The sequence below is a fragment of the Ammodytes marinus genome (genome assembly GCF_949987685.1).
Source record: "Ammodytes marinus genome assembly, chromosome: 21".
In the NCBI taxonomy this organism is placed as follows: Eukaryota; Metazoa; Chordata; class Actinopteri; order Uranoscopiformes; family Ammodytidae; genus Ammodytes; species Ammodytes marinus.
Window position 1 is genome coordinate 10474227 of NC_137225.1, and position 23457 is coordinate 10497683.

Consider the following 23457-nt stretch of genomic DNA (forward strand, 5'->3'; position numbering starts at 1 on the left):
AATGTTCAATATTTAAATATTCACTCCCAAATCACTATGGAAATTTGTTTTTTTCATGACGAGATAAATATGTTTATTTGTCACTGGCTGAGTCTTTATATCTATTTTTGTTATGGATCAAAACTGTCACATGCGCTTTATGATACTATGAATCTGCCAATATATTATAATATAAATATACCAAACCTACATTAAGGGGGAAAACAAACGCAAACAAAAGCAATGATATAGACACATTTCTTGTTTAAAAATCTCTGAATTATCAATTAGCAGTCCAACTCTGATGATGACATTATGCATGCACTAACTCCCACCAATTTCAGTTTAAAAAAATAAGACTTTATGACAAACACCACTGTGATACAGAATAAACAGTAGTATAGTAGAATAAAATAGTGCATGGTAAAGCTCAGTTTATAAAGATTCTAGTCTATGTAACTTTTATCACTGTCATACTAACTCACCAGGTGTGTTGGGTGGGAAAACAGGAAGAGATGATGGCCCATTGACCCCAGGAAGTAGCACTGGCGGAAGGCCAGATAACCCGGGGTAGCCTGAGGGGAGGCTGAGGCCATGAAGTGCATTATTGTTGTCCACTGCAGTCTGTTGCTGCTGGCCAGGCAGGCCAAGTCCCTCGCCAACTCTCCTCATGCGATCCAGCTCTTGCTGGGCCATCAGCTGACGGACAGTGGTTGGTGTTAGGTAGTCCTTTTCTCTGTCTACCTGGTTTCCCAGGGTTTCTTGCACTTTTGCGATGTGCTGTGGGGAGAAGATGTGGTCTCGGACGGACATCCGGGCAGTGTACTTTACACAACACAAGGTACACTCAGGCCTGGGCCCGTCTGGTCCGCCTTGACTTATCATGAATGGCTTGCCAATGTTAATCTTGAATTTCTTTTCTTTAGCACGGGCATTCTGGAACCACACCTGAACAACACGCTTGGGGAGTCCAATCTCATTTCCGAGCATTTCACACTCTTGCATTGTAGGAGTGCGGTAGTCACTGAAACAGGCTTTGAGGACCTTAAGTTGCAGATTGCTCATCTGAGTCCTGAATCGTTTGTGGCCTGGCCTATCCCCAGAATTACTCCCTGGCCCAGACTTGTTGAAGGACTTCCCTGTCCCAAAGGGACTAGGGGAACTGGGATCAGCTAGGCTTGATGATTCACTCCGGTCATCCATTTCATCATCTCTGAAGCTGTAGCTATAGTAAGAGTCACAGTCTCTTCCAGAGAGGGCAGGGCTCACCATGCTGAATTGAAACCTTTCGTTGCCACCATCAGAATTTGATGCCATGCTACTCTTGTTGTCACTCAGCTTCTCCGCCCCATTGGCTGTGAAGTTCTCAACCTCATTGTTATTACCCTCATCTCCAGTCGTAGCATCGCTAATGGCTGTATTAATAGAGGATGTCTCATCAAAGTCCATCTTACTGAGATCATAAGATGAGACTTCTGCTGAATTCATATTCGGCCCTTCAGTTTCATCACAGTTTTCAGCTTTTGAGGATGAAGGGCTTAAGTAGTTTTTTACTTGTGTTTCAAATGGTTTGACTGGAGTTGAAGATGCAGCAGGCAGCTCACACTCATTTGGCTCAGTCTTGGTAGGCAGTTGTGGGTAGTCAAAAAAATGATATTTATTTGGGCTTTCACCTCTTTCATTGTCTTGATTCATCATTGGGCTTGAAGGCAAGCTGAAGCCTGCCTGCTTAGCCTCATGCCAGTGTCTGGATCGTATGTGGCTATCAAGTGCAGATTTAGCCTTGAACAGTGCTCTGCAAAAGGGGCATTTCTTGTGGGACTGAGTGGGCCCTAAAGCCCTAAACTGCCCCTTCCTCTCTCTTGCACGAGTGTTTTGGAACCAAACTTGCACAACTCTCTTTTTCAAGCCAACCTCTCGTGCAATGTGGTCCAACATCTTCCTTGTTGGGTTAGAGTCAAGTAAGTATTTGTCGTAGAGAACCTCCAGTTGTTCTGGTGTGATGGTGGTTCTAAGGCGTTTATCTCTGTGTTGCTCTTCACTACTCATTCCCCCATCTTTATCATTAGCACTTTCATCCTTGTCTTCCAGTTTTCTCTTCATTGCTCCAGAGCCTCCAGCAGAGGCCAGACCAGAACTGCCTTGAGAGGGAATTTGGGATAGACCTCCAGATAACAGTTGGCTAGCCATGAGGGGGTTGTTAGGGTCAAATATCATATAGGGCATATCAATTGGTCTTTCAAGGAACTGAGAGTGAAGGAATTGGTTTTGTGCAGCCAAAAAATGCATGTGCTGATGTTCCTGCCATAGCTCCACAGTGGGGAATGCAATCTTACACTGGTCACACTGGTATTGAAGCATCTGGTGGGGGAGGCTGTTGGTGAGTGAAGAAAGGGCCAAGGAGAGTGGACTTGAGGCCACTGCAGCTGCCTGTGGCTGGGAATGGGGTCTTGATATTTGTGGCTGGGGAGCTTTTTGAGGAGGTGGTTGAGGTGTGCTAGCCTTAGATGGTCTGGGTTCTGGTAGTGGCTTGATCATTGGTGACGGGGTAGTCTCAGTGTGTTTAGGTTCAGTTTCAGGGGCAATGTCTGGCTTCGGGGAAGTTTTCCCCATGCTGGCACGAGGAGAGGCCATCACAGGTGAGCTAGAGCCTGAACTGGTTGCAGTCCCATGGGACTGTTTGTGTGGCTCTGAAGGGACTTGGGAAGTCTTAAATGGACCTTGTTCGATAAACTCTGTGTATAACTCACAGTTATTTTCGTCAGTACAGTCCTCATCTTCATCTTTATAACACAGCTTTTTCTGGTGAGTGATAAGGTCAAATATACGTGGGAACACAATGCTACACTTTTTACATTGGTACTGCATGTTGCTGGTTCTGATGTATCGCTCATTGGTCAGCTCCTTTTTCTCATTGTCTTTAGAATCAACCTGGTTTTCATAGCTCTTGCGAGCTTTCTGGCGGGCATTCTGGAACCACACCACAATGACTCGGGATGGTAGATTGAGCACGGTGGAAAGCTGCTCAATCTCATCATCCTTTGGATAGGCATTAGTATCAAAGAAATCTTGAAGAACCCTCAACTGGTAATCAGTGAATCTGGTCCTGGAGGACCTCTTGTTCAAGCCTGATTCGGTTCTGTAGTATTCATGTGCACTGAGCTGGGACTCCATTCGAATATCTTCCAATGTAGTAATGGGAGGAATATTAAAATTATAGGGGGAGTCTTTACTCCGCTGCCTCTCTTTGAAAAGAGTGTTACGGAACCAGTGCTTAATGACTTTTTGGGGCAAACAAGATTTCTCTGACATCTCCTGAATTTGCTCTTCATTGGGGGAATTGTTGATGTCAAAGTTGGCACGAAGGATCTTAAGCTGGTCATCTGTGATCCGGGTGCGTGGTCGTTTAAACTGGGACTGGCGGAGAAAGTTTGGATCGAGACCCAATTGTTGTTGGCAGAGCTGTGTAAGGTCTGAGGAAAGACAGTCCATACCGGGTAGCTGGAGGGCTAGCTGATGGGAGAGACCTGGGTGCTGGACAGACTGCATCATTAGAGGCGAGAAAAGAGACATATCCATGGAAACAGGGAGCTGCACTTGGGGAGGTGCAGAAGGAGCAGAAGGCTGTGGAGGAGGGGGTGGTGGCTGGGTTGGTGGTGCCTGATGAGAGGGCTGGTGTGTGGTCTGATGGGGGACAGGCCCTGGTGAGGGCACTGGGGTTTGGGGTTTGGTCATTGATGATGAAGGAGGTTGAGGGGCTGTTACTGGGGCTGGAGCAGGAGGCGGTGGTGGAGGAGGAGGGGGTGGCGGTGGTGGTGGAGTCTCAGGCGAAGCAGGGTTTATAGGATAGAGTTTATCATAGGCCTCTCTGTACTGCTGGGCAAACTTTTCCAGCTCCACATAAGGGAAAAAGTGACTGTGCACATGTTCCTGGTGGCTTTTCAGAATAAGCATATTGGAGAAGAGCTTTCCACACATCCCACACTCAAGCTTATCAGAGATCATTTCCGCTTGTTCAAGTCCCTCTTTGCTTTTCTTTTGGTTTCTCTGTCTATTTTCATTGTACTGGATGACCAGTTCAAATCCAAAGTTCTCTAGCAGGGCCTTGGCTGCATTGCCCCTGGCACCTGACACAATACGTGGAGGAGGAATCGATGGCTCTGAGAACTTCGACTTTTTAGAGTCTTTGTCCTTTCCTCCATCACTTAATGCATCCCCTGCATTTTCCATCTTTGCTCTGTTTTCTTGTTTTTCTAGGTGGTCCTCTGCCTCCCTTGACATCTGAATTTCAGAAACTGACACAGTGCTGCACTCCATTTTGGGTTTGTGGTTCTGCAGTTGATGGTTTTTCTGTTGCTGGATATGCGACTGTGCCTGAGAGGCTTGCTGCTGTTGCTGCTGAGCCTGTTGTTGGGCCTGAGCCTGCTGCAGCTGGTGTTGTTGCTGCATCTGCTGCTTCAGGTCCTCTAGGAATGATCCAGCGAGGCCAGGCATTCCAAAAGCTGCAGCTGAGTGCATGGCAAGTTCTGGGCTTAGATTGAACTCGGCTCCCGGGATGTAGAAGGGGAAGAGGAACTGGGGCTGTTGAAATTGTAGCAGTGCTTCTGGAGTCATAGGGAAATGGGGGAAGAAAGCTGGATTAAGGAACTGAGGCTGGAAGAAGGCAGCCTGTTGCTGGAGTTCATGTTGAAGCTGCAGTTGCAGTTGAGCTGAGGCCTGTGCTGACTGGTGGCTACCTGCCTGTGCTGAAACATGGTCAGTAGTTTTTGTCTGTTTTACGTTGTTGCTGCTGTTTGCTTCTTTGGGTTCCATGTTGTTTTCTTTGTTAGCAGAGGGTGTTCCACTTCTAGCAGTGTCTGAGTTGCTATTGTTCCCTTGTGTGCTTGGGGCAGGGCTTTTTGCAGGCACTGGACCACTAGTGCCAGTGACACTGCTACTGCTACTCATTTCAGTTTTGGCTGTTCTGGCTTTGGTCTGGTGGAGTACTGACCTCATGTGTATTTCAAGTGTTGAGCTTTGGCTGTAGGCAACATTGCAAATATTGCATTTGAATGGTTTGTTGTCAATGCTGTTGCTTGTCTCTTGTGGAACCGGGCTTGATGCCTCTTGAAGAACCTTCTTTAACTTATGGAGGTGGGAAACTGAATTATAGTGGACAAGAAGGATGTTCTTCTGGGTGAAGGACTCTTTACATACTGTGCACTTGTAAGGTCGAGAAGGGTCCAGAAATTTCTCCATTGTAAAGTTGGGCCCTTTTCTAAATGGTAAGGTCCGTTTTGGTTCTGCTCCCAGTTCATCTAGCAGAGAGCTGCTGTCACTTCCTGTAGGACTAGGCTTATCTTCCTGGTCCATTTCATCATCTTTGTCCAAGTCGTGTTCAAAGGCCTGAGCTTCCTCCAAGGCCCTGGCTTCACTTTCAGTGATATCTCCATTCAGTGGCAGATTTCCTATGAGTTGCTGCACCTCAGCCTCACTAAGTTCAGGGTGTCCATTCTCCAAATGCTTCCTGAGGGCCAGGAATGTCCTGAAGCTGCGCTGGCAAAGGCTGCACATAGTGGCTGCTCTGATGGCATGGTATTGGGAATGTATCTGAAGCTTCTGCATTGTCTTGAAGGCCAGGCTGCAATGGTTGCAACGGTATTTGTAGACATGACGATCAGATACCGAGAGCTGTTGTTGTTGCTGCTGGAGCCGCTGGAGCTCACTGAGATGGTCCTGCAGGGTATCAGGGGACTTGCTATCATGTCCCAACCCACTTGCTCTCTTCCAGCCTGTGGCCTCTGAGGCCTCCTTTGGGGGCTTGAGTTCCTCAGCTTGCAGATCCACTTCATGTTTCTCTTGAGTGATCAGCTCATCTTTGGAGATATTTCCTAAAAAAGAAAATATAATTTTAAGTACAAGTACAGCGCATCATTTACCCATCATTTAGATTTTTTAATAAATGAATCCTTATTTTCACAGATACATGACTGCAAGAAAAGGATCTAAGAGCCAAATGTTGCTTACCTTGAGACTTTCCTGACACATCAGCAAGAGAGGTAGAGGAATCCATTGAAGACAGACTTTTGTCTTGTCCAGTTTGGGGATGCATTATATTATTTGGTGTTGCTGTGTCAGGTCCGACAACCTATCAAGAACAAAGACATTTATTAATTATTGTATACATTTAAAAGAACATTATATTATATCCTATTTGTGATATTATATATCCTATTCATAATCATTGCTGTTACTTACAGTCATAATCAGCTTTTCAACACAGTCAGGAGCCACACTGTGAAGGTGGGTAAGATGCAGCTGCAGGTGAATCTTGTTGCTCAGGACATCCTGGCACAGTGGGCAGCGTATGACTGGCTGCATTGAGTGCTGGGACATCACATGGAGCTGCATACGGTTGGCATCTTTACTGCTAAAGTTGCAATATGGACACTGCTGAACCTAAAAAAAATACAAGGTGGTATATTAAGTATATGGTTGGGAGTTAAGATTATATCATATCCAAGAAAAAGGACCTCCTATGCAATGTAAAACAAAGCTGGCTGTCTACTATATGGGCCATTAAATAAATGGCCATACATCACTGTTAAACAATGTAACAAGGGTTTGATCAAACAATGCAAGAACAATGTCTTCTTCACTGTAAAAAGTTAAAGTAACTAGATATCTGCAAAATCTAATTTAATTTTTTTAAATGTTTCACTGCCCACTTGCCCCATCCACCTTTCCCCACCAACCCCCATGCCCACCTTAACACAGAAAATGTTGATCAAACATGTTTCATGTAATTCACTTAAGTCTCTCAACTCATGCAATTTTATTAGTAGAAAACCAGATTGGTCAGAATTTTTAATCAGGGTATTACAGATGACAAAGGTGTGTACTCTCCCAAGCTACGCCTTGCCCTCATTACAGGGAGTACTCTGAACATGGCTGCCTCCCCACCACCTGTCTTAATAGAATCCATTTCTGAAATGACTAAGTCCTCCCTCCCTGCAGGGCCCAGAAGCAGACAAGCTAATACTTCATAATCTAATTTAAAAACACATATAATTTAAACAGATGCAAAAAAGGGGGAAAAGAAACAGGGAGGGGGCCTAAGGCTAGTGCAGGTATTCTACTTAAGAACACAAAGACTGGCCTGCTGAGCTTGATGCTAAAAAGCTCTGTCAGAGAGAGAATAGCGGCTGCATTTAACCCTTTAAGTGAAAGCTGGCGCCAGCAATAGCTAAATGCTTAGCTTAGCATTTCTGCTTCTTACAGTTAAGTTTCTCCAAGTATCTTCCCTTTAGCTCATCCCAAAGTGAGAGTGAAGGTTAGATAGTGCTTATAAAGGAGAACCCACCCCCTTTTTTTAGCCTCTTTACCTAACATATAACAATTTATTTGGACTAGGATTGCCAAATGTCCAGTCTAAATAGACAACAGCACTCCATAACAAAACAGATGCATTGCCTTCAGGAAGATGAAAACAGTTTCAAGTCCATAATGGCTCTGAATGCACCTGGACCACTTTGAGGAACTGCTAAAGCACACCCTCTTTCAGTTTCTAGGAACTGCACTTGCAACACTTTTAAGAATGTTGCTACCGTGGCCCTATTGTTAGTTTCCTTTTTGATATTCAACAAAACTTTACCTGCTCATTGGCAGAGGTCTTCCCCTCAGCAGACTTTGGCCTTTTGGGTGGACTTTCAAGTTGTCGATCTGGCAGGAGGGAATGTTTACCCAAAGCATTTGGTCCGGTCACCTCTTTGGATATAGCGTTCACTCCTGGTGGAGGGAGAGGGGGTAGGTGAGACAGAATAAAAAGCATTAAAAATAATGTTTATCATATCAGATTATTTATAATTTCAGAAAAATAAAACAAAGCTGCAAAATTACAAAATGATTATTGGTTAAACAATATATATATATATATATATTTTTAAATGGTGCTTTTAAGAAAAAGCACTGGAGCAGATTAACATATTAAACTGAGTTTAAAGAGTGAAACTGGTCCCCATGTCACGCTGATTTATAATATCCCATAGATCACATGGACACACTATATGAAAAATGAGAATATTAATCAAGAGCATATCTAGTCTATAAAATTGAGTGACTAAATTGAAATGTTTGACATTTTGTGGCAGTGTTAGATCACCCCATGGTCAAATAACGATTGAGACACATAAAAGAGGGAATAACATACACAAGTCTAGCAAATTAATATTCAGCAGAAAATAGGTGATGCATCAAAAAAAAATGATTTGACACCAAGACAACATAAGCATGAGTATAAGCGTGGACTATTATTCACTTCCATATACACAGTGACGTGTTTCTACCCTGAGGACACGTGAAATGAAGAAAAACTCGGGCAGGCTCATTATCCCAGCACGACATACATTAAATGTTATGGTAATATTATACACTTCATTAGTTCATATACATTTCCCCAGCTGCCTCGACTACCACTCTGTCTGTGCGAGATGCCAAATTTTCGGGGCTTGGTCACGGCTGGTGGTACAGTAGCAGCAGCCCTACTTGCGTGTGTCTATTTGTATGTGTGCATGTAAGCGTGTGTGACGTTAACAGCAGGGCTCAATGTGGAGAGATCAGCCTCTGGTTGTATTTAGTAAATGCTGCAGCCGCTGATAAATCTTTCATTAGCCTCATCCTGAGATACAGGCCATGCAGGCCCCTGCTATACTCTGCCACTGCAATTTACCCACTCGGCACAACACAAAGACACAGCAACAGCAACTCTCCCTCCCTCCTTCCCTCCCCCTTTCTCTCTCTTCCTCCCTAAGCCATCACCCCCCCCCCCCCCTCTTTCTAGCTTCCCCTCCCTCGTCTGGTCACTCAAGGCAATATGTGAGCCTCACTCTTGCGAATCAACGCTTCACGCTAGATGCACAAATGGAAAAAAAAGGGAAATCAAAGCACTGATACATGGAGAGGGGGGTTGTTGAAAAAAAAAACATTTTGTATTTCATATTATTCCGTGGCTCGTGTTTGTATTGGGCGCATATCAATTCCTCCGGCCCGTTCATGCATTTTAATTCTGTTGCATTAAGTAGGCGTTCTACTTATTTTATTTGTAATCCCCCTATATCTGGAGCCTGAAATATTGGCCTGTCAAGGAAAGTGACAAGAGAGAGAGGGAGAGAGGAAGAAAGAAAAGAGAGAGAGAGAGCGAGAGAGAGAGAGGAGAAAAAAACACAAGGGCACAATGTGAATTTCCAAGAACATTCGAGAATTGCTTTGCAGCTCAGAATAGCGAGGTAATCTCGTCTTCCACTGCTTGTGATGGGCCCTGCAGGGCATGTGTGTGTATGTGTGTGTATGTGTGTGTGTGTGTGTGTGTGTGTGTGTGCGTGTGCGTGTGCATAATATACAGTATGTGTGTGTATTATGTGCCCCATGACAGGCCTCTGACACTCCATTGGTCAGAATGGTCCAGCCTGGAAGCACCTGTCACATCACCTGACCTTTCCAAAGCCTCTGCCCCGCCTACCGTATTTATTATGACCATTTCTAATTTCAACTTTCATTTTTTTTTTGCTCCCATCTTCCAGTCAATTTGCAACTAAATTACATCCCTGCAAAAGGAGATGAGGCGATTGTTGGACAAGAGGCTGCAAACACATTTACAATGAGATGGGGGGAAAGAGCCCACAGATCACCATTGATTACTGTCATATTGAATGTAAATGTATGTTTGTGTAGCGTGTGTGTGTGTGTGTGTGTGTGTGTGTGTGTGTGTGTGTGTGTGTGTGTGTGTGTCTGTGTGTGTGTGTGTGTGTGTTCAATTTCATCTAGGACCTAGGGCTTTCATTAACACTTTTATGACACCCGTATGAAGAAACAGAGTTGTAACTTGTAACCCTGAACGTTGAGAGCATTTCTCTCTATGGCCACTTAGGAGCTTTGAATGGAAAGCCCTGCCAGTGAATAATAATAAAGTTATTTTGAAGCACATAATTGCATAGAAAAACTGTATAATGTCCTACTAGGACAGAAGCTTCGTAACAGAAACAAATGTGTCATCAATCACAATCTAAACACTATCTATTAATGTATGAAGGAAAATCAAGCAGCTTTATATTCTTGCCACCATAGTGCATGGACAGCTAACATAACTAGAGATGAATAGTGGAAGAGAGCAGGGCTTAGAACAAGAACGGAGAAGAAGGCCTTCCTCCAATGTTTTCCTTTGTCTCCAAGTCTGCACCCGCCACTTAATGACTGTGTCCTTTTTCCTCCTCCTGCCTTTTTCTTTCTCCACCCTTCCCACCTTCCCTCATCCCTTCATTCTTAGGTGGGCTCCAGCAGCTGCAGACCAGTGAAGCGAAGGGGCAGAATAAACCTGACACCCTCCACCCCCCCACCCGGCCAGCAATGACAAATGTCTGCATGCAGCAGGACCTTGCTTGATTAGATAAATCAAAAGGTGATTTATGACACTCAACCCCTTTTGCATTGCAGGGGGAGAGAGCGGCACACTCACCACCCATCTTTATTTGCAACTGTCAATGGTGTTTAGGGAGCCGCGTATACACACACTTATGTACACGCAAGTGGCTGCTCAAATGGGGGGGGGGGGGGAGAAGTACAGAGCAATGGAGGGAGAGGCAGAGAGATGTGCAGAAACACAGAGAAAAAATAAAATAAATGATAGAAAGAGAGAAGAGCCCATAGCTTTAAAATACCTCAGGATATTTTACTGTCCCAAATGGTTCCTCAAAAGGCAGGTGGGCAGACATTACCATGAAAGCTAATGCTTTTCCAGTGGATCTATTTTTTTTTAAATCTGCCCTTTTGTGTCAGAAAGGTTTGAGAAGTTATGTGCAAAGAGAACCAATCAAATGAGAATTTTACACCAACAAGCATATCATTGAATCCTTATATCTCCTCAACAATGATTTTTATATGAAATCAACTTTCAAAACAATCAAAACCGTAGCCTACATATTGCAATCTTTTCATCTTTTTGCCCTTCTATTACAAGCTGCAGAACAATTAGATTCCATTCCTGACATTTCATTTTATGAAAAAAAAGCCCACAAACATATAACAGAGAGTTGGGGGGGGGGGGGGTTAGGCTGTCAATTAAGAGGGAGCAGGCTGGGTGGCGGCAGCTTGGATTTAGTATTCAATTTAGCTGTCCTGAGCCCTGGCAGACTGGCTAAGGTTACGAAGCAGTAAATCTAGGAGGGAGAGCTGGCCAAAACGGGCCAGGGAGGGCTGGCCAGCATGATTTACTGGCCTACTGCTCTGAGGTTACGCATTAGGCTGACCCCCGGTCACCTGATAACATTACAGCAACACACTCTGAACCCCAAACTCCCACTGAAGCACTCAGCAGGCCCAGACCTAGCCAGAGGGAAGGAGAGAGAGAGAGCTAGAGAGGGAGAGAGAGAGAAAAGAGTGAGATGGAGAGAGGCAGAGACATAGTCAGATAGAGAGGGAGAGAACGGCTGTTAAACAGCAGCTGTCTTGTAGTTTGCCTTTTTTTAATGACTAGCCCTCCTTTCTCTTCCATCTCCAGCGTGTGTTCTAATGAGAGATAAATATGAGCGTGGCCTTGTCACATTTGACAAATCGTCTGAGACGTTCAACAAGCTGTCATTACACAGAAAACAGACACAAATGCACAAAGGAAGTGCTGCAGGCTTGTAATTAAACATGCTAATGTCTTTAATATATTTTAATCTCATCTTGGAGAGACGGAAAAACGAGCACAGCTCTCATCTCAAGTTGGGTAAATTCGCGAGATGCATGCAAATAGAAAATAAAGACTGGAAATATTCTGAATTTGAAGGAGCTGATATGGAATATTTAGCATCTGATCTTGTTCGCATGCGATCCCATTTTGTCCCCGCCCCCCCTTATCTGCACATTACAAAATTGGACACGAAAATGAATACATAACATTTGACTGTAGGACCAGTGAGTGATTCCTTTGCTAATTTGAAGCAGGTAGAGATCTGTAATTTCCTTGGGCTGCCTGACAGGCTCATTTTCATGCCAGGGCCTTTGTTTAGTTGGTTATTTATAAGAAGTGGGCCCCTGAGCCATGGTGGTGACATGCACCATCTATGCACACAAGACAAAGCTATCTGGAAGTAATCCACATCGGGGACATTTGCATGGAAAATGTAACATGGATTATAATTAATCTAAAGTGACATGGGATTATAAGGGACAATGTAAATGAGGCAAGGGAAAAAGCTTGTTCTGTCTATGCCCCTCCCCCCACACTCTCTCTTCCACTATCTATCTATCTATCTATCTATCTATCTATCTATCTATCTATCTATCTATCTATCTATCTATCTATCTATCTATCTATCTATCTATCTATCTATCTATCTATCTATCTATCTATCTATCTATCTATCTCTCTCTCTTTGTTTAAAGGATCTTGGTCTTGGAGATGAAGTGCGCAAACACACTGCTCACTTGGTCACACTGTAATCCCTTCCCTAGAGATCCCCCATATGGACACACACATACACAGGCACACAGACACACACACACCCCACATACACATCTGCACATTTCAAGCTTGCCAGAGATTTGGGGCTGAGGATGGAGATGCTAAATCTTACTGCTTTAAGCTGGGGAAAGAGAAAAAAAAATAACAAGGCCCCGTGTCTGATGATAACCCTAGCATAACAACACACACGCTGAAGCACCATGGCTCCCTTTTGCTCTTTCTGGCATTTTGATTTTGCGAGACACTCCTTTAATCCAAATGCAAAGTAAAACACCCAAAAACCCACTAGCTAATAATCAAGGCGGGTTCCTAGCCAAAAATGCAGCTGACCTCAAGTCGATTCCCAGAACAAATTATTTAAAAAAGCATACCTTTTCAGATGTATTATATACCCCTCTGACATCTGACAAAACCGCACTTGGACACATATACGTTAGCATACTTTAAAGAAGGAGGGGACTAGACACTCTTTTTTTTTATGCATGTGTGCGGCGGTGTTAAATGACGCTGGCGGTAATATGCGGCGGTAAATGCATGGATGGTGGTGCCCCGCCAGTCCGTCAGACAGACCTGTCAGAGAGATAGAGCTGAAAGATAGATGACTAGCCAAACTAATAGGCCCCAGCCTCACTCAGCTCTCCTTCTGCCTCATTGAGCCTCACATTATGGAGCTAGGTATGGCATGCTAGGGAAGAGGAGGTGGGGAGGCAGCGCGAGATGGATAGTGGGTTGGATAGTTGGACGGTGTGTGTGTGTGTGTGTGTGTGTGTGTGTGTGTGTGTGTGTGTGTGTGAGAGAGAGAGAGTTAGAGGAGTGGGGTGGGGTGGAGGGTGAGGAAGAGGAGGAGAGACATTAGTAAAGGGAGAACGAAAGAATGAGAGAAAGCACCCCATGCAATGACAGAGAGAGGGTAAAAAAAAGAGGGAGAGAGAGAGAGAGAGAGAGAGAGAGAGAGAGAGAGAGACCCCATGCAATATTCATCCCCAGCCATGGATTTCCATCTCATACATAAAAAGACCATATGAATTCTTATTTGGGTAAATCAAATCTAACAAAGCCAGGGCTATCCCGACCACAGCCTTCGCTAGCAGAGGCATTATGTGCTCCCAACTACGTCGCCCACAATACAAAAAAACAAAAAAAATAAAAAAAAACCACCAAGCCGTCTTGTACATATTGTTGCCCCTCCCATCATGCGTACAACACTGCCATTCTTACAAAACGAATACACTGTTTCTTTCCCATCTAGTGCTCTTTTTTTTCCTATCCCAAGTAATGCCGGGTGATGGGGGTCACAGATTGGAGAACAATTAAGGGATGGTTTGGGCCAGGGGGAAAAAAATAGGGAGAGAAATAAAAATGAAGGGAGGGTACAGGGAGAAAAAAAACTAATTTAAAGGTTTCAAGGATGTGGTGCAATATTAGAAAAACATATACACAGGCCCCCCGTCTAATCCTGCGCTTATGAAAAATTAATATGTCATCTGAGAGGGCACAAGAACGAGAAAAGATTAATGCAAGGCGCTTATAAATTACAAGCACGCAAACTGATTTGATTAAAAAATAATCTGGGGCCTGGACATTGCCTGGTAATATCCACAACACTCAACTTATCCCTCTCCCTTTCTCTCTGTTTTTTTTCTCTCTCCCTCTCTCTGCCCTTCTCTCTCTCTCTCTTCTATTTTTCTCTCAGATGGAAACGATTAAAGCAGGTCACATGGAGGCTAGTCAGCAGCATTCACATGTTACACACACGTTAGAACCTTATCTGAGGCAAATAGAGAGAGGGATGAGCGATAACTTAAAAAAGAAGGTAAGCTTACAGTTTGTGTGTGTGTGTGTGTGTGTGTGTGTGTGTGTGTGTGTGTGTGTGTGTGTGTGTGTGTGTGTGTGTGTGTGTGTGTGTGCTGTATGTGTGTGCAGACTTACGGTCAGTTCTCCTGCTGTCAGTCAAGTCTCGGTCAGTGAGGTTGAGTCCAGGCCCGGATGAGGAGCGAGGAGGTCTCTCACCGTCCTCAGCAGTCTCTTCTGGAAATGTGCAGAGAAAAGTACTACATTACCCACAATGCTCTTCAAAAAGCAATATTTACTGGCTGGTGAAAAAGCACTGAAAGATAAACCTGCTTGGGTTTATCAGTTATTGTTATATCATATCATCAGAGTCATTTTGAAAATACTTATACATGTTCATTTAATCCTCATAAAAAACATGTTAACCCTCCTGTATGCTTTATCTTATTAGCAAATAGTGATTTCTAGTGACTTGGACACATGTTCTGTTGAAAGTTGAAGCCCTGCCATGTCACGTCTGTGTATGTGAAACATAATACACACATGGCCTGCCTGGAAGTAGGGAAGATGTGTGACAACAAAATATGTCCCACAGGAAAACAATATCAGTCATTTCGGTTCCCCTTCTGTACAGAGGGCAGTTAATAAATCTAAATGTATCCAAAGTCAAAGCATACTAATGTGAACATGTCCAAGTATTTCCTTCAATAACAATGTTCTGTTTTCCATTTAATGTTCATTTTACGACATGTACAAAAGATAGTATGACAAAGCTGTCCATTCTACTTTATAAAAATCACTAGGATAAATACGGTCCAATATTAACATTATAATATAGTCTGTAATGCCCATTCCACTCAGGAAGGTCAAAGTGAAAAACAGGAATTTCAAACAAAATCGCATGTTAGGCATTTGGAGATGTTCACTACTGTGTATATAAATATTGTGTCAATGTATTTCTATATACCTCTGTACAAAATGTGCGTGAATAGACAGACATGCACACCAACACACACACACACACACATACACACACGTGCAGCTCTGTACTATTAGCAGATTAGCCTGCCCATCTCTGAGAGTTCAGCCCCTTGTTTGATAATTCTGTGTATCTGCAGTGTTCTGCCAGTGGATTAAAGTGTGTGTGTATGTGTGTGTGTGTGTACAAGTGGGTCTGTGTGTATATGTGTCGCGAGCGCAAGCTAACACTAATCCTAGCCAAGCCCCAGCGCTCCCTTTCATCCAGCCATCATTTGTCTCCGGCTGGGCTGATGTCACTTTGTAATGAATTTTGAGCAGTCTGAGAGAGGCCAGATAACCAGGCATGCGCACACACACACACACACACACACACACACACACACACACAAATCATACATACACACATATAGTACCCTCCTCCATTTCAGGGGCAGCACACACACATGCAAAATCAAACAGAAACACTTGCACACAGACGTCAAATCATACACAGGCAGTATCGTATTCAAACACACACACACACTCACACCAAGCAAAACCGTTAAAAATTTCATGTCTTCTAAACGGGGGGAGGGGGGTCTCTTTCACCACAAACCCCTCACTCTGCCAGAGAATGAGACTGGTGTTTATGTGTGTCTATGTGCACGAGTGTTTGTGTGAGTGTGTGTGTGTGTGTGTGTAAAAGAGCTGCGCTCATCAATCTTGCTCTACCTTAATAACCATATTTTATAACACACACACTCAGAGAGACTCATATTCATAGAAATAAGGCAAAGGGTGCATTGAGGTCAGCTCACATTTGCATACAATCACTTTGGCCATTGTATGACGAGCACAAGAGGTCTGCAAAACCCCCCTCGGAAACATGATATGATTAACCCTTTCACATTCAGCAGGGGGGCGCACACACACGCACAGCCAAAGACACACACGCGTACACACACAAAGACACAGACAGACACATAGACTAAGCTCTGGCGCCATTGCTTTAAGCGGCAACACATTAAGTGGACATTATATACAGCATGAAATTTTCATGGCAGATGCTGGCATGTGATTGAGGAGGAAAATTCCGGTTCTGGTGTGTGTGTGTGTTCCTATTCATGAACACTGTTGTTTGCATTTGCACAATCGTGTGGGTGCAATTCACATTTTGCGTGTGTATACAAAGTCTATTTCAAGGTGTATGGGCCACCTTACGTGTGTGTGTGTGTGTGTGTGTGTGTGAGCACGTCTTCCTGCACACGTGTGTGTGTGTGATGGAGAGAGAGACTGGGACTGCACTCTGCTCCTGATGTTTTATTAATACGTTGGTGACAACGGGGATGAAATATCTCCTGTCAGCCAAGAGAGCCCGGGCTGCAGAAATTGCAATTTTCACTGCTGCTGCTGCGGCGTCCATCTTTGTATTTTAATTCACCCCACCTTCGTATAGGGAGGGAAACAGGAGGGATAGCAATCTGTGAGTGTGTGTCTGTGTGTGCGTCGGCGTAAATGTTCTATGTGCGGTAGGTTGGAAAGTCCTTCCTCAATGCTTTATCTTTTCTCTATACAAAACAGTAATACAAAGAGAGGGGGAAAAAATAAGCTCTCCAAGATCTCACATAAACTGCAAGGTCAGGAAAATGTATCAAAAGGAAGAATAACACAATTTCAAAAAGCAGGAGGGAAAAAGACTCGTAGCATTTTAAATGTATATTAAAATTGTATATTTAAAAAAAAAATCTAATACAAAAATGTATATTATCCCTTGTGACTTTAAGCAAAACTGTGGGTAAACTTCAACAAGGAAAGGAGGATGTCAGTTTCAAAAAGATGCAGCTAGACCACCATCTTAGCCAACCTCTAGGGGGCAGTCTACCTGTAGTAAGATAGGACACAAGAGAAACGAGAGACAATGAACAGAGAGAAGGAAATAGAGGGAGGAATGGGGGTGAAGAGTGGGTGAAGAAAGACAAAAAGGGAGAGGAAAGGAGGGGTTATCATCTGGGCCTCATCAGTGTTTTTTTTTCTTCACTCCTTTCCCCTTCTAGTCGGTTAGATCTGCAGTGTGTGTCTGTGTGTATGTGTGTGTGTGTGTGTGTGCGTGCATACGGGGAATGTGTTTCCACACAGAGGACATTCCCAGACGAGCTCTCTCAATACATCAGCACAGTGTCTGCCCTCTGACTGACCCTGACAGTTACACACCGCACGAGTGTGTGCGTGAGTGCGTGTAGTAGGATGGTGTGTGTGCACATGTTTTGAGTGTGTTTGTGTGGATGTGCGCCATTGATCAAGTGAGTGAGACAGTGACTGCATGTGTTCGCATGTGAGTTGTCATGTGCAAGTGTGTGTGTGTGTGTGTGTGTGTGTGCGTGTGTTTGTGTGTGTGTGTGTGCGAAAGAGAGAGACAAGAGGGTTCTGCGGCAGGGACTCTTTAACCATCAACTTAATCGCTACCAGAGGACGCACAGAAGAGCAAAGCTTTCGTAGTCACCTTCCAATGCCTCTGTGCACACTCATACACACACACACACACACACACACACACACACACACACACACACACACACACACACACACACACACACACACACACACACACACACACACACACACACACACACACACACACACACACACACACACACACACACACACACACACACACACACACACAGGGAGTGGGTCAGGCTATGGAGGGTGTGTGATTTTGGCAGCCTGGTGGGACTCCCTTTGATGTGGGTCGGTCGGAACATTAAAGCCGGCCGGTGAGCTCAAGCTAACCACAGACCCTGGGTCCGATTACCCTGCAACCAACACCAGCCTATATTTAACCGTTAGAGGGGAAGAATAATTAAGTGACTCTTGATCAGCAAAAATCAGTCTGGTTTTGGATTCAGCTATTAATTGGAAGCCAGTGTAACCAATTAGGTCCCTGCATGAATAACTCCCTTGTCTGTTTAATAAATAGCTCCTGAAATCCCCAAACACAACATATTGGGTTTACATGATTTAAGAGGAAAATTGCATGTCCCGTATTATTCGAGTACGAATTATATTATTATTATTTTTTTATTGCATGTGGTCATGTTACTTCAGTCAAAAATAAAATGGAAAATGTTTTGGAGGTGCAGCTGCAGGAGGATAGGGAAAAGGATAAACAGAAAGAGATGTTTATAAAAAAAATGGAAGAACAGACATATGGGAGATGGAGGCAATGGAGGATGTATTAAAAGTGTCAGCGCAGTGTGTGTGTGTGTGTGTGTGTGTGTGTGTGTGCCCTCTAGCTGTATAATGACCTGCTCTGAGACCACTCGCTCCCCTTCCCGTCTCCCCCTAAGGGCCCATAACGGCCATGCCGGGTCATTATGTGCCCGGTGGAGGACTCAGTCGTACAGCACACAGCCATAGAGCAATGCAACGGCAAGACACTGGACACGGCGGCTCCAAAATGGCTGAATTCATTAGCCGGGCCGAGCTGCCTCTAATTTGCTTCCTTAGGGCTAGGATGGAGCTCATTAAAGGGGGTAAAGGAGGAAGAAAAACATTTTTTGTTCTTCTCTTTTTTCTTAACATTATTGTTTATCTTAAATCATAGACACTGTGAAAGCGGAGCATCAAGTGAAACTGTAATTGCTGCCAAAGAAAATATCACAAGGATTATATGAGAAAGGCAATAACAACTCGGCCGAGACACCAATTCAGTATAGCGTAATATGTTACGGTATTATCAGTGCTGTTGTGTTATATATTAAAAAAAAAGATTTACAAAAGAATAAACAAGATCTGTGTCTATGGTAGCAATGTGTTACTAACTAATGTTTTGCGTAACACCCATGACTGCCATGTCTCCCCCACTTAGCCGTGATTTTGACGCTGATTTCTTCGTACAACTCTGGTCATGTCCCCTGTGACACCACGTGTGCGTGTGTGTGTGTGTGTGTGTGTGTGTGTGTGTGTGTGTGCGTGTGTGTGTGTGTATGTATGCGAGCAATAGGGGCCCTGTGATGTCACATTCCTGCGCCGCGCGCGTGGCTCCAGTTTGGCCTCTAGGTTTTAAAAGGGGAAAGCTTTGAAACATTACACCATCACACACAGCAGCACGCACGTACACACACACACACACACACACACACACCCCCCCCCACACACACACACACACACACACACACACACACAGTCAAGGGCCAGTGGTAATACTGCCAGGGTAATAACCTTACAGACTTACTGATCTCCCTCCCTCCCGTTCTCTCACCCTCAAATCTTTATTTACCCTACTCTCCCTCTTTATCCCCCCCCTCTCTCCCCTGGTTCTCCCTGTACCTTTTTCCCCCCGAATTTCAGCGCGTTTAACAAGCATTTAGATCTTAACCAGATGTTGTTAATGTAGCATGTCTAAAATACTAAACATCAACCCAGCGGAGAGGGGCTACAGCTCCTGCACAGGGCCTGGGAATAACTGACACACACACACACACACCTGCACTCGCTCACACACACCTACACACACACACAAAAAAACCCTGTGCACATAACACACATTTACTCCCACGCAGCGTTCAATGTATTTCATGCACAGAGGTCCCACAGCCCACATGCTAACATGTAAACAGACACACACCAGCACAAGCAAACACACGTGTTTCCATCCACACGCTCCAATCCACCCACACCCCACCCACTTATTGCTTAAAACACACGAGAACTTATTACAGCAGCAAAGAAGAACAATCTATTGTTTCAGGTCGACTCTGAAAGCCTAGACAATAGGATTGTCACATTTAATATGCTCCTGGTGTGAATGTCAATAAGTTGAACTGACAGAATAAGCTGAAAAAAACGCCGACTTTTGTGTAAAAAAGGCTTGTATCAGCAACTCCAAATTTGCTTTGTTGTTGTCAATTACAACTTCCTGAGACACTTCATTGTATTCTTCTTTCGCTCAAATTGCCCGCGCCGCTGTCTTGCAGGCGACTGACAAAACAGTTATTACTTCTTTGAAAAAAAGTAGAAAAAAAAAAAAAATCATATGAATAAACATAGCCAAGATTAAAGGCTTGCATGTCTTGCTTGCTGCGCAGACAGAAAGTGTTGTTTTGTGTTAAGAGGGGTTTCATTCTTAGCTCTGTGAGCACTGGGGGGTGGGGGGGGGGGGATGATACTAATGATTCTTTAAGAGCAAATGCAAAAAAGGTTTTCACAGGACAAAAACATGGCTTCAAAAGGTTGAGCGGGAGGACGGGGGGGAAAAAAAACTGCCGCAACACCTGGCCCTTATACAATATGCTGGCACACCTACAGTACACCTCCACACGTGTACATACACACACACACACACACACACACACACACACACACACACACACACACACACACCTGCATATTACACAACAGCCATATTGCATTTCGGCTACTCGAATCACCTAAGGCTGAGTAGGTGAATTGAGGAGGCGGCACGGCAAGCTTACTGAGGGATTTAGGAATAATTTGAAAAGAAGATTCCTCTCCTCTGTTTCATCTCCACCCCCCCACCCGCCATCCCTTTACTCCATTCTCTGTTATTCCTGCTCTTTTATGATTCCTCCGTCCAATATTTATCTAGCCCCTGATTATAAACATCTGGCCGACGGGGCAGTCAGCACAGCGGCAGCCGCAAAACACACACACGCGCACATACACGCACACACACACACACGCACACGTACACATACACACACTCATAGGGTCGCACACATAGTGGAAATATCACACACGCTCGCCAACGTGACCCTGTCAGGTCCAGACCGGAGGACGGAAGGAGGGAGAAAACAGAAAAAGAGAGAGTCGGACCAGACAGAGACAGAGAGAGAGAGAACTAGGAGCAGAGGGTTAATGGCCTTCCCATCTCTGTGATAAGAATTCATTCTGTTCTATTACCAGCACTTATCTACAGAGGCTGCTGTCTTTCCCCTCTCTCTCTCTCTCTCAAATAACACACACACACACACACACACACACACACGCACAGCGAGGGTCCGAGATCGATATATGAACCTAATGAAGAAAGCAGCTGTTTCTCGGCATACCTGCTCAACTCTATCAGCCCAACAAGATCTCTCTGTCACATTCATCTGTCTATCTATCTATCTATCTATCTATCTATCTATCTATCTATCTATCCATCCATCCATTTATCTATCCAGCTACCTATCCATCCATCCATCTATTTTTACATCTTTTTTTTTACACAGCTATCCATCCATACACCTATCTGTTCCTCAGTGTCTCCATGTATCCCTCTATCTGTCCATCCATCACCACACTGGTACACACAAAGATAGCAGCAAGGATAGATATAGTTTGCAATTTACCAGACCGGTCCTTGTCATGTATTCAAGGTTTATTTATTTTCCGGGAAACTAATACGAAGCAGGGAATCTAATAAAATGGCTGCCATGGTTTTAAGAGAATGGCTGTGTGTGTGTGTGTGTGTGTGTGTGTTTGTGTCTATGCTTAAAATAGGCCTGTGACGGGCAGTGGCCAAATGGATAATGCTTAAACAGATCTTTATCCTATTGGGCTACTGCCCCGTTTTTAGCTGCATAAAAACCATCTGCCTTTTCAGAGCCACCAAAAACAAGACTGTAATCCTGGACGGAAATCAAAAGAAAGAGTTAAGTAGATATATATGTATTTTTATTTCTTAAAAAGGAAATACAGATTTAGCCTCGACATGAATGTGAATGATCGTCATTCTAAAAGAACTTTGCATTAATGATATTTCATCATATAATATGAAGCTGCATCCAACATAACATTCTAAGGCAGGATAACATCCTGTTTGTGTGAATTACAGGTTCCTTCAGGTTTTCATTCAATCTATTCATTTTCCATGCCTTTTCAATACGACTACATTCCTTATTGATGGGGGCTACAGCTATGTCTAAAATACCACACAGCTGCCATTAGCACATAACAATTTCATATACTGACAATAAGTCCATGGGACGCCTCTTATGCCGCACGGAGGGGTGTGCAAAACAAAACAATGCGTGCATCATCAGGGGCTTGTTATGTGTTGGGGTTAGGGAGGACAGCGGGACTGTTCAACGTAAGAAGAATAGAGTCACGGAAGAAAAAGAAAAAAATATCTTCGAGCCCAAATATTCATTAGGTTGCTCCGAATCATCTCCAAAATGAGCACATGGAAGCTGTAATACATGGGCACATATGTTCACATGCAACACACACACACACACACACACACACACACACACACACACACAACATGAATACACAGACCTGAGGCAACTGCCCCGGAGATGGTATTTCGCAGACGCTTACAAATAAAAGGAGTGTTGGCTTTCCTCTGACTTTCACAAAAACATGCAAAAAATGTCCATTTCATTACTGGCTAAACAATGTCATATGGGCCCCCACTGGCCCTAATAGAAGCAGACAAAGACAGAGCAGCACACATATGCTTCGAATAAATCAGATTACTGAGGGAGAGAGCGGGGGAGAGAAAGAGTGAGAGAAAGAGGGAAAGAAAGACAGACACCGCCAGACACTTAGAGGGATTGACAATATTCCCTTTTTCTTGCTACCTCCACCCCTCCCCTCTCCTTTCTCCTTCTCCCTTCCTTCACTTTCTTCAACTCCCTCCCCACCCCCACCTCCACACCACTCCCCAGCGGGATCTGTTTTAGATTTGAGCCAGTGCTAGAGCCATATCTCTCCCTTATCTGTGCTAGCCGTCAGACAACAGAAAGCTCCATGTTTCCATGCATTAGACTCCCGGCCCCCTGACACGCCACTTGAAAATCTCACAGCCCTTCAAAATGGTTGAGCAGGAAAATAAAACAGCAAAAGGATATCATTGAATCAAATGAAATGCAGGTTACCGGGTTGCATTGATATTATTATTATTATTATACTTTTTTTTTTTTTTTTTTTGGAGTGCGCTCTGATTTAGTGTCAGATCAGAGAAAATGTCAGCCGTGAAAATTATGGAAATGCATTTTGGCATTGCGACAACAAATGTCACCCAAAAATCCCTCAAACATGAGACCATTCTTTGGAGGGCCACACAGCGTCATTAACTGTATTTGAAAAGCCATCAGAATTTGAGAGGCTGCGACATTTTTATTATTATTATTTTTTTACAGCCTGACCACCACCGGGTAGCGCACCCTGCAGAGATATCCCATTGTGTTTTTGGCTCCAATTATGCCAAATGCTCTTCTCTGATGATTGTAAAC

At 44.1% G+C, this 23457-nt stretch overlaps 1 protein-coding gene across 1 annotated transcript in view; it reads right to left on the reverse strand.

Moving 5' to 3' along the window:
- The window catches only part of zfhx4 (zinc finger homeobox 4), an 84788-nt gene that overhangs the window by 4349 nt on the left and 56982 nt on the right, over positions 1-23457 (reverse strand). Inside the window, exons 7-11 of the mRNA XM_080050291.1 lie at positions 14390-14488; positions 7613-7746; positions 6217-6417; positions 5986-6106; positions 465-5849 (exon numbers count right to left, since the gene is read on the reverse strand). Coding sequence (XP_079906417.1) covers positions 465-5849; positions 5986-6106; positions 6217-6417; positions 7613-7746; positions 14390-14488 — 5940 coding nt within the window. The remainder of the gene's footprint in view (positions 1-464; positions 5850-5985; positions 6107-6216; positions 6418-7612; positions 7747-14389; positions 14489-23457) is intronic.